The sequence below is a fragment of the Lotus japonicus genome, chromosome 1, assembly GCF_012489685.1.
Source record: "Lotus japonicus ecotype B-129 chromosome 1, LjGifu_v1.2".
Taxonomy (NCBI): Eukaryota; Viridiplantae; Streptophyta; class Magnoliopsida; order Fabales; family Fabaceae; genus Lotus; species Lotus japonicus.
In genome coordinates, this window is record NC_080041.1 from 22,553,428 (window position 1) to 22,564,880 (window position 11,453).

General features: G+C 39.4%; 3 protein-coding genes across 4 annotated transcripts; 1 reads left to right on the forward strand and 2 right to left on the reverse strand.

Annotated features, from left to right (window-relative positions):
* Positions 1 to 2,010: 2,010 nt before the first annotated feature.
* LOC130730174 (uncharacterized) lies at positions 2,011 to 4,220 on the reverse strand. The gene is made up of 4 exons (XM_057582118.1): positions 4,128 to 4,220; positions 3,390 to 4,048; positions 2,637 to 2,821; positions 2,011 to 2,489 (listed from the first exon to the last, which is right to left on the reverse strand). The coding sequence occupies exons 1-4, from the start codon at positions 4,218 to 4,220 to the stop codon at positions 2,011 to 2,013; spliced, it is 1,416 nt and encodes a 471-aa protein (XP_057438101.1).
* A 23-nt stretch (positions 4,221 to 4,243) lies between these two features.
* On the forward strand, positions 4,244 to 8,150 carry LOC130734155 (universal stress protein PHOS34). Of its 2 annotated transcripts, none has more exons than XM_057586482.1 (5): positions 4,244 to 4,704; positions 4,804 to 4,913; positions 6,076 to 6,194; positions 6,836 to 6,970; positions 7,679 to 8,150. In XM_057586482.1, the coding sequence occupies exons 1-4, from the start codon at positions 4,494 to 4,496 to the stop codon at positions 6,930 to 6,932; spliced, it is 537 nt and encodes a 178-aa protein (XP_057442465.1). In that variant the 5' UTR covers positions 4,244 to 4,493; the 3' UTR covers positions 6,933 to 6,970; positions 7,679 to 8,150. The 2 variants fall into 2 exon arrangements, with proteins under 2 accessions (XP_057442465.1, XP_057442466.1); XM_057586483.1 differs by having other exon boundaries at positions 6,836 to 6,966.
* Positions 8,151 to 8,860: 710 nt separating this feature from the next.
* LOC130734154 (uncharacterized) lies at positions 8,861 to 11,115 on the reverse strand. The gene has a single exon (XM_057586481.1). It carries the CDS (start codon positions 10,554 to 10,556, stop codon positions 9,291 to 9,293), a length of 1,266 nt encoding a protein of 421 aa, XP_057442464.1. The 5' UTR covers positions 10,557 to 11,115; the 3' UTR covers positions 8,861 to 9,290.
* Positions 11,116 to 11,453: the final 338 nt, after the last annotated feature.

The window sequence follows — 11,453 nt, forward strand, 5'->3', positions numbered from 1 at the left end:
ACCATGAGTGCTTCTGCACCTTTTTCCAATCGGCAGTTAGCATTTAGGCTACCTGAGGGATAAGTATGGGAAACCAATAAGTTTCCGAGTACGTTGGTACTCTTTTGCTCGATGAGCAGTTTCGTTGTTTGGCCATCTAAAGGATAAGCAGGGAAACTAGAAGTTTCCAAGTACATTGGTACTCTTTCGCTCGCTGAGCAGTTTTTGACCATCAGATTGGATGAGTCGGATGATTCGAGTAATCATCAAGAGTGTTTGCACTCTATCATTATGAGAATTCGAGGTCGATAGTAAGACAATTTCCTTAGGGGATTTTAGAGACAATATTCTTAGCTAGACACTTACATTGTGAGGACGACACGATGTTTGACTAACCATATTGCATCATTCATTCATGTTTGAGGTTACACGATGGGATGTCGGGCCTCGGTGGAGCCAATGGGATCGAAATATCAGATTTCCACGTAGATCACCGGGTGTGACTATTTATTTAGGTTGTAAGAGACATCGAGTCTGATGGTTAACACAAAGGCAGGTGAAAAGACCGACTCGTACACACGCGTCCAGCCTGCCGGAGCATTATTTTAGCATGACATTGCATTTCATACCATTCATTTGATGATTTGATGTTGATGAACATCGTTATGAGTTTGATGATTTGATGTTGATAAACATCGTTATTTTTTTGCTGAATCAATGATTTATGCATGCTGAGTTAGTAGTTGATGATGTATTGATATATATATGCCATGATAACATTTATCGAACCTATATATATCTACCCCCATACTCTACTTGTTCTCTTTATTATCTACTCTATTCTGTGAGTTGACCCTCGCGCCTTGCCTTGTGTGTATTGTTTGTGTTTGGGCGGTCGACAAACTACCAGATGTCGCTGGGGAATGGTTTACGTTGGTTCGCCCGTCCGGAGGAATTAGTTACGAGATGCTTGATGGGATTGACCCTGCCGCTTGGACGTTGGACCCCGCCAACCACCGAGCAACATACAAGGGGAGAGTACTAAAGGAGATGACTGATAACCACGGAGACATGACTACTGGAGTTCTGCGGAAGTACACCGTTGTCTTTGACCTGCCGCCGATGGTTCACTTTGGACCAGGTACTAGACTGCGACCACCTACACCACCGTCGTCATTATCGTCGTCGTCATCTGATGAGGAGGATCCTTCCGAGGTCGATATTGTTGTTGTGACACCGTTTAGACCGACACCGCCTGCTGCTATGGACCCTACTGACGTTGTGTCATCTTCTAGGCTCGTTGAGCCCAAGAAGGAGCATGTCGCCACGACTCTGACTCGTCTTGGGGCGTCTGTTTCCTCTCATGGTTACCGTGTTGAACCTTTGGTTCGCATGGTTGAGGAGGAGATCGCTACTAACGTAGTCGATCTGGAGATTGGTACGACTAGGGTGGCACGAAAGACGGTTAGTAGGGAGGTTATTGACGTGGATGTCGATGTGCTTACTGTGGACTCAGACACGGAGGACGACTATACGAGCAAGGAGGAGGAAGATGGTTGGGAGACCCGCTTCTTTGCATGATTTGGGTTAGGGTGTATATTCAGTAGTAGCTTTGGTTAGTTGTTGTACATTTGGGACAGGGTAGGTTTACGACCTTTTGCTTTTTGTGTGATTCTCTGTATGGGAATCACAGAGAGTAGTCGGACGATAGGAGGTCTGAGGAGGCAGTTTTGGGCTGACTCTCTCACATTTTGAGGACTGTAATTATTACACTTACTTTGATTACTGTTGCGTACACTTGTCTTCTGGCATACTTTCTGTCACCGTCAGTTTCTGGTGACGTTTGTGGTACAGCATGGGTTGTATCTGTTTATATATATTAGTTTATCGGGGTATGTTTGGAGTTTTTATTTAAGTACACGTTGGACAAGCCTTTCGCATTTCTTTATCTCACTACTTTCAAAAAAAAACCTTCATTTTTCGCTGTTAGTTTTAATTGGTTACTAAAGTGACGCTCTGAAAGTCAGGGTGTTACACCAACATTGCATCAACACATCTAAATCTGCAGTGTCCGTCTCCCTTTACATGAACCAAGGAATCAATGAATGGATGAAACTCTTCGAGGATTTGTCTCAACGTGCTCGGGCGGAGGCTTTGATTCTTCACTCGGTTGGGAGGAATGACAGTATTTGGTGTGAAGTTGCTACCTTCCCAAGATCCCGAATATTGCACATCAATATGCTCCCAACGAGATGCATAACGTTTTGTAGAGCGTTCACTAGGTACTTTGATACCCTTTGCTGTGACCTTTTTTGAAGAGCTTTTTTGCCTACCCTTAGTTGGGACCTTCTTTGGAGGAGGACACATGGAAGTCCTTTCTGGGAAAGAAATCATTCTAATGCAATCAATCATGGACTTCCTCACTGCCGCAGAAGCTCTGTCAAATTTAACTTTTAAAGTTTCAAGTTCAGACTCAAAACTGACGCCCAACTCAGGATCAATGGAAGGGTCTGAAAAATCCCAATTCAATTTCCTCCAATAGGGATGTACCGCAAGTAATGGGACAAAACTTCACTTCTGAAGCTCACAGGAACAACGTAGTCCAGGGGTTCTTCTAATCGCACAACCGCAATATAAACCATCAACACGAGGCTTACCGATTTGTTTCCTCTCTCTAGCAATCATGTGCAGTGCTGCTCTAGAAACAAACCCTCGCAAATCCTTATAAAACACATCCTTGTGAGTATGCTCGGTGACAAAAATGATGAGCTGGTAGGATTCTTTAATCTTGTCATGCTGCATGATAAGAAACTTCTTCAACTTTGAATGTGCACCTTCAACTCTATCAACAAATAACATAACAATTATCACGTAAATGCACCAAAAAAAAAATATTATTGAAGAAGGAAGCTATAATTAGTAACTACCTGTTTGTTGTTGTGCACCCTATATGCATGCAAGTATCAATCTCGAACTTCACAAATTTATGTCTCAACGGCAACCAATTGGTTTCAAGGTATGTCCAGAAGTTTCATGCATTCACCTGCATCGCTGCAACCTCCTTAATGTAGTAAGCCTTAGTTGTAGCATGAATCAACCGATTCCAGATATCAGTAGTAAATTCACGTCTTTCTATCGACTGAACAAGTGTCTTCAACTTTCCGGTCACACACTTTGGAACGTGAAATTGGCACAACAAATGACGAGCTGCGGGGAACACGTCTTCAACGACTTTCATTAAAACAGTGTCCTTGTCAGTGACAATTACCTTAGGAAGATTTTCTTCCTTCACGATCAACCCTTTCAACCTAGTTAATGCCTATAACACCTTCGCCATGTAAGCAAAGGCAATAGAGTATGTCAAATAAGTTGATGTCACCCCAACCATTTCAAGTAAATGAATTTTGTACCTGTTGGTCTTGTATGTACTATCCATAAGCACCACAGTAGGAAATTCATTAAAAAGATGAATAGAATCAGGGTGAGCAAAGAAGAGAGATTTAATCACATTAGAACCACCCTCAACCCTAGACCAGTGTGCATATTTGTCACCTTCCAACAACTTCATCAAGTGTTGAATCTTCGAGAACCTCTGAATCCTGTTGTATGCTTGCTTCTCATTGTAGATTTGTTTTATTCTAGTCAGGTTGTTGGGGTTTTTCTCCCTTAGTGCAATCAACATGCCGCTTGGCTTAACCCTTTTCTCAATCATACTTCCCACCATGGCCTTTTCATCAGGATTTAGACGACCAACAAAAGAGTGACCTTGTAGTGTTTCAGTTGTATCATGGTTGTGAATCCCATAATGAACTATCACCTTCCATCGCCCATCAACCATGCTAGTTCTTGCTCTTAGCCTGAAAGGGCAATCACACTTTTTTGTTCCAGTTTGATTGCGCTTTAACACTTGAGCCGCTGGTATATACTTCCCACCACGTTCACATCCCAATGTTATCACAAGCGTCCTTTTTGCAGATCCGTAGTCAGACCTAATCACAATAACAACATAATCATTCTCTGTACCTACATGGCGAGCCCAATCAATAAAATCAGTGTGGGATGCAAAAGCCTGCACATACAAAAATTATAAATCATTATCTCATCACGTAAACGTAACCATGTCCTTACTAAACCATTTTAATACTTACTTTATCAGTAGTAAAAGCCTCTGTGAGATCCACACTAACAACAATTGTGCCATCATGTTCATTATCAACCTCATCAGAAGTTTCAGCTGCCATAATGCTCCTAATAAACAACAAACTTCACCAAGTCAAACACCAAACCAGAACCTGCAACACAATCTGTATGTCTCCCGTGTATTTTTTTTTTTTGACAGAGTATCCCGTGTATTTGTAGTGTCAGAACATCTTTATTTTTTCTTTTTCTTGGGCAGCCATAACTTGTTGTCTAAACAAAACAAGACCAAAACAAAACAAGCAGAGTCAAACAAGCAACTACAAAGAGACAGAGAGAGTCTGTGACCGCGGGAATAATCAACCAATCAATCAGCGATGTCGCAGGGAAACCTCGGTTGCGTAGCAGTCGCCGTCGACGGCAGCGACGAGAGCATGAACGCTCTCCGTTGGGCCATGACAAACCTCAAGCTCCGACCACAAACACCCGATTCCACCACCGCCGGTTGCTTCCTCATCCTCCACGTCCAATCTCCGCCGTCCATCGCCACCGGCCTCAACCCCGGTCCCATCCCCTTCGGTGGCCCAAGTTCTGTTCACTTTCCTCTCACTTCAATTCCATCATCATTCAATCTTTGACTTTTGACTTGAACTGATAGATTCATTGATTGGTGGTTTTGTTTACCAGGTAACCTTGAAGTACCTGCGTTCGCTGCTGCCATTGAAGCTCACCAGAAGCGTATCACCGATTCTATACTAGATCATGCTCTTGGAATTTGCTCAGAGTTCAATTTTACTGTATGTTGCATTTCCTCTTTTTTCCCCTTTTTTATTTGACTTTGCTGTGTGTAATTATGTAGCACGAAAATGTTGAATCCTTAACTGGGATATTGTATTGAACTCAATGGCTACTCAGACTTAGGCCACTTTCGGGAGAGCTTATTTGAGTTTATCTGATAGCATAAGCGCTTGTGTGCAAGTGTTTAGGAGAGCTTATGCGAACAGCTTATGACCTACCATAAGCTGTTTTGAGCTTATTTTCGTAAACTACTCAGGATAGCTTATGAAAAAGAGCTTTAGCTTATTTTCAATTTATTTTAATAAATTTTTTAAAATAGCTTATGAATAAGCGCTTATGTCTTAGTAGCTGTTTGTGACTTGGAACATGTGAAATCAACCTTGATGCAAATTGCAAAACAAGCACAAATTTAGTAGCTGTTGTTACAATTTCCTTTGCAATTACTGGAATTTGTGAAACATTGCTGAGGCAGTTGTAGGGATGAGAGATCTATAAAATAGAACTATTTTTCAGTGGTAAAAGAACATTAGGATAAGGAGATGGTGCTGGAACAGTTTATTTTTTTCAGCTTATTTTATGATGTAAGCAAAGCACTTATTTCAACTTCATTCATTGAACTTATAAAAGTAGTTATTTCAAGTTATATAAACTTATTTCGAGTTTATTTCAATAATTTCTCATTTAGCTTTTTTACTGAGGAAGAGGCTAGTGGGGATTTGGATTTGAAGGGGTTTTAAAATTATAATATTTAACATAAAAGGAACAAACTTGATTAATTTGTTGTTAGTGCCTGAATTAAGAAGTGATTTGTTGTTTTTTCCAGCAATAATTTTTGAAAGTTGAATGATAATGACAAAAACTAAACTGATTTAGAAATAATTTTAATTTAGTGCACACAATTTAGTTTATAGAATATATCAACCTAACTAATAGGAACTGCCAAATTTGTTTCCTTGTCTCTTTCTATTTGTAAAATCAGTTTATGATATTACTTTTTTGGCTTTTTTTTTCTGTTGAAATGTTTATTTTCTATATTGTCAATGGTGTTACTTTGAGGAAATAACTATTTTTGGCCATTCTCCCTTGAATTTAATTCAAACCTTTGGCTCATAGTATGATTGTCAGCTAAGTTGCATTTGACTTATCCTCTATCTTTATCAGGAGAAGGTGAGGACCCATGTTGTTATTGGAGATCCAAAGGAGAAGATTTGTGAAGCTGTACAGGATCAGCATGCTGATGTGCTTGTGATGGGGTCTCGTGCATTTGGCCCCATTAAGAGGTACAAACAAATTAACTAATTGACAAATTTTGTTAAGTGCCAGAATGGCTGAAAGTAACATATAAGTTTGCACTGGCACATGGCATAGTTTATATGTGCAGGAAGCCTGATTAGGACAGTACATACAGATCACAAAATGACTTGATAAACTATCTGGACCATTTTTTTCCTTTATATGTGAGAATGTTAACAATTGCCAGAGCCCACATTGTGGTTCTACTGTAACGCTGGAGAAGAACTTGGTAGTTTTCGCACTTACATTGCATTTTTTACTTTCCCTATAAAAGTTTCCCAATTTTGTTAGCACTATTATGGTAGTGAATAACAACAGTAGCAGAGTGAATTATTCATTACAACCCTTGCTAAATATGCCAATAAAATTAAAAAGACCACATAACCAGCCTCTGAATCTTTAATTTATTTTCTTAATCTTCACTTCTTCAGCCGTTTGACTGCAGATATAGATCTGCTTCCATTTACATTTTTGACATTGACCAAATGCCAACATTTTATATCAAATTCAAACCCTTGTTTTTACTTTAAAAACTTTTTGGTTCTTGTTTTAATTTGAATTTTGAAGATGGAAACTATGTGGAATCCATATATAATGCCTTTTTCCCCCCACCTTTTCTGGCTTACAGGATGTTCCTGGGAAGTGTTAGCAACTACTGCGCCCACCATGCTGAGTGTCCTGTCATTATTATCAAGGGAAACGACAGTGTCAATAAGAGAAACTAATTCACTTCTACTATGCTGCAATTACTATTGATGAGTAGGTCTGGCACCATTTTTATGTTGCATTCCTTGGATTTGTTTAATGTTCAGGATATGAGTGAAGAGTTATGCAGTTAAATTTAGAACATGAACTGAGTTTGCTGCATATCACAATTTTAACATTTTAGGCCTTATATATTTGATAACTGCCCTTCGTACTATAGAACTTCATATTTTCAACATACCTTGCAGCTAATAGTTGAACTTACCTGTTTGAGCTGCTAGTAGTCTACTCTACTTAAACGAAGATTTAAAAGAAAGACAACCCTAACGTTTTGTGGAGGCTGTGAACCAGAATACTTGCCCTCCTTGGTTGTGTTTTTATCTCTTTGTAATCCTTTTATATAGACCATAAACATGCATAATTCAATGATCAAGTTCTTTTGTTACCCTATGTTTTTATCAGGATATCTCTATCTTTAGAAACTAGTGGTGATTTATAGCCATGTGAAATGTATGAATTTTTAAAAAATAAGCTGCCATACTTTAAAGTAAAGCATGATTAAATATTAACTACTTTTCAGTATTATTATTGATAATTTCTCAGTACTTTTGTTTCTTGTGGATCCCTTTTGTTAGCGCTGAATCTTGCTATCACTTACAATTTACAAATTAGCAGTGTTCTGAAACAATTTTTTTTTTTGGTTACATGGAGGGGCATGGCCCCAGTGTTCTGAAACAATTTTGATTTCATTGTTTGGGTACTTCAGGTGAGATTTTCCACATTTCAGTTGCTGATGGTGCATCCCTGGCTTCCCAATTGATTAGAACAAAAGTTTTTTCATGCTTCGGATTTGCATGCTCTTGCTAGTCCCGTGTCATGACTCAGCTTTGAAGTTTATGTCGCCAATGCCGGTCAGGTACTGCTACAAGTACAGGTTTTCACTATTTGTTGATAATAATGCTGCAGTGCATTTGAAATTCTTTCAGTTAAGAGTGTTTTTCAACTCTGCTTTAAATCTGTGATTGTTGTCGCAACTGATTCAAAAAGAGATATTTGACTCCCAAATGCTTATTTTGTTTTTGAATCTGTACAATGTTGTTGTACACAAATGTTGTATCACTATTTCTCCTTTGACTGGCCAGTTCTAGTTGTGATATGCAGCAAACTAGCCAGTAATCATGCAGAACTCATGTATAAATTGATATTTATATGATTTATGATAGATTTTTTGAGTGCCATGGTTATATAGTTGATTAATTTGCAATGGTAACCGATGTATACATTTCGAATCTGAATTTGACTAATTGAACTGTGGAAATATTTTATATTATCTCAATATCATCCATTCATGCATGTATATGCACACTCGCACACAATTTTAGTTAGGAAGAAGCTTGATTGACACCTGAATTACACCTATACCCAAAGAGAGAAATAAAAGATATGATGAATGATTTAATAGATAGGAAGAGAGAATTGGTGAGAATGAAATGAGAGAGAAAGTAGGGTGTAAATCAAAAGTCAAAACCCTTTCATTTATAGGTGTATTAAATGATTGTCTCGAGATGACGAAGGCATTTCTGCCCGCCACTGGAGCACTCGAGGTGCGCATATGCATAATGCATGCATGAATTAACACTCGAGGTTGAATGTGAAAAAAATATTAATCGGCTGATCAAGTTGTAAAACAAAAAATTTCAAGAATCGAACTGATTGAAATTGGTTTGGTACTACGGTTCATGTTTAATGTGAAATGAACCAATCAAACTAGATAACCTAAACCAATTAAATTTAGCTTAGTTTGGATCAAAGGGTCCATCAGGTCAATATGAACCAATTAACACCCATTTTGTGACAAAGAAACACTGAAGAAATGTAAGTAGTGACATTTTATTCATTTTACATTTTACACAGAACTCGCCCCTCTTTTTGAATAAAACACTCAATATTTGAATCATCAAAATGGTCATTATTCTTGTAGTCCAAAAACATCCACAAAATAGACAAAGAATTAAACTGTTAAAACCCAAGCCACAAAAGAAAAGAATAGAAGAACGACAGCAGAGAAAACTCCTTGGCTCAAGGGCCACTCTGCACTCTCGATCTCTGTGAAGCCTGAAACTCAACAAGTTATTGTCTCAATCTATACCAATTCAACACAACTCTTCCTACTGAGTAATCCTTCCACGATCACAATCTCTAAAACTAATGAAAAGCTGAAAATAAATGAAGCAAATCAAAACAATTTGATAAACTTTTTTTTATATAATTTATTACTGTGAAATGTTGTGAACTTTTGATAAGTTGTGCTTATGATCATGCAACAATTGCTCTATCATCATCTTTGACCTAAACCAAACCAATCAATTGCAATCAAATCAACCCCACCACTGATGAACTGCCACACCTTCATCTCTCAACTTCCCATACAGAGCCAAGCACTCCCAATAAGCCCTTCTACTCCTCCTCTTCTCCTGCTTCAACCCATGCGGCTTGCACTCCAAGAAAAGCTCATCCACCAGTAGTATAGCCTTGCTCCTCATCATCTCCTCCACCACTTCAGCCTCAGCTTTCATTACCACATACTCTTCCTCCTTCACATTCTTCCTCAACCACTCTGACATCTCTGTTTGCGGGGCAGAGGACCCTTCATTCACCGTCTCAATCTTGTACATCTCAAAGTTCTTGTTCCTTGTTGGGTAGTTCTTCGGAAACCAGTCAGTTCCGCTCCCTCCATCTTTCTCAGGCAATCCCACGTCGATGAAAACGCGACGAGGGTAGCTCTCCAGCGAGTCACCCATCAAATCAGGCAAATACCTTGTCCTCTTCAAATACACCCTTGATTTCCCTGAAGCCGCACGTGGCGGCTCGAGAAGCACGTCTTCCAGGTTCTGCAGTGCAGCTTTTTTAGCCTCTGATGCATACCCGAATAGCTTCCTCTGCCCTCCGACTTTCATTTCAGTGTTTGGCTCTGTTTTCTTCATTGCCATTGCCACCACATTGAACCTCCTCATGTACATGACTCTGTAATTTGAAGGCTTGTAAAACGCAGTTGAAGGGTCGTCTTTTGGAAGAATCACGGTGGCAACGCCGCCGGTTTTCAGGGCCCTGTCGATGAATTTCAACGATGCAGGGAAGTTATACGTGAAGACAAAATCAACCGTGCGGTCTAGCAAGGTGCTCTGTTTCTCCAAGTCGTTCAAGGGAATATGTTCCATGTTGTAATCTGTGAGAACCTGATGAAACCCTTTTTCTCCTTCTTTTGCATTGCTCAGAAAAACAGCTCTGTGTTGCTCTGTTTTCTTCATGAGGCCTTCGTTGGCAAGGTCGCGGAAGAGAAGGGTTAAGATCTGGTCCACGTTGGTGGAAGAAGGTTCAGAACCATCGGAAGAAGATTCTGTCATGGCTTCTTCTAGGTGAGAGGTTGAAACACTAGAGGCTTTTGAAACCATCAATGGAAAAGAAGCCACCGCCAATGCCAAAAGAACCAAACGAAAAAAGATCTTCCATGTTTGGGAACTGGGGAACCTGATGATGAGATAATAGGCTTCTGGGCGTGGACTAATTGGTGACAAGGTCTTGTTTTTCTTGTTGTAATAATAACTTTTTGCTCTGAAGATAGCAGCTGCTAGATCAACCGCCATGGTGTGATGAAGAAAGGTGTTTTTTTATAATATGGCTAGAAATGTGGGAGAAGATGAATGAGAAATTAAGGCGTGAGAAAAAAACTCAAAAAAAGAGAAAATTATAATAATATGTATGCAGATGAAGAAAAAGAGAGGTTCTGATGAAGGATCAGAGAGTGAAAGAAAAAAATGAAGCTTTTATCGGGTGCAAAATCTGGCTGCGGTGTGATTTCCACCCACTAGGGAAACTCGGTCACTTTCCAATGTTGACAATAAAAGTGATAACAACTCTTTCATTCTCTGCATCTCCATTTCTTGTTGGTTTATGATCCAGGTCGATTATGGTGTTTTTTGTGTTGTGTTCTATTTAGGAACTCATGATGACCCCTCTCTCTTTCTATCTCTCTCTCTGTGTGTTAGCGACCCATTCTAACACAGCACTCTCCCTTCATTGATTATGGATGCATGGAGATGTGGGAGAAGAGAGAGAGCTCTATGATGCCTTTTGGTGCGATCAAAGGATGGTTTGGTTTTGGAATTTAGAATTGTGGAGGGGTACGGATTTGGTGGGAGGAGAGTGTGGAGGGATTATAAGGGGAGAGGAATGAGAGAGAGAGGGAGCGTTTGCAAAATGGTTGGAGCCACGAGAATTGAGTTATGCCATTCACTAATATTTGCTAAGAGCTACTCTTTCAATCAAATCTTGCATTCTGCATTTGGCATTTTGCAAACTCGAAAATTGCATGAGAATTGCTCCTATGAAAACGGGGGACAAGCAGGTCTAAGTTGGCATATGCTTTGCTTTTGCTACTCAATCATAAATTGATGTGCTATTAATGGAATTTTGATGGCAAGAATTAGTAGTTTTTACAGAACACATGTCTATCACTTGCTCTATTTGATTTGTATCCCAAA

Coding starts and splice junctions, on each gene's coding strand:
- LOC130734154 (XM_057586481.1), bottom strand. CDS start 10,556: ATGGCGGTTGATCTAGCAGCTGCTATCTTCAGAGCAAAAAGTTATTAT.
- LOC130730174 (XM_057582118.1), bottom strand. CDS start 4,220: ATGGCAGCTGAAACTTCTGATGAGGTTGATAATGAACATGATGGCACA. Junction 4,049..4,127: donor AGGCTTTTACTACTGATAAA/GTAAGTATTAAA, acceptor TTGTATGTGCAG/GCTTTTGCATCCCACACTGA. Junction 2,822..3,389: donor AGTACATACAAGACCAACAG/GTACAAAATTCA, acceptor ATTTGTTGATAG/AGTTGAAGGTGCACATTCAA.
- LOC130734155 (XM_057586482.1), top strand. CDS start 4,494: ATGTCGCAGGGAAACCTCGGTTGCGTAGCAGTCGCCGTCGACGGCAGC. Junction 4,705..4,803: donor CATCCCCTTCGGTGGCCCAA/GTTCTGTTCACT, acceptor TTTGTTTACCAG/GTAACCTTGAAGTACCTGCG. Junction 6,195..6,835: donor GCATTTGGCCCCATTAAGAG/GTACAAACAAAT, acceptor TCTGGCTTACAG/GATGTTCCTGGGAAGTGTTA.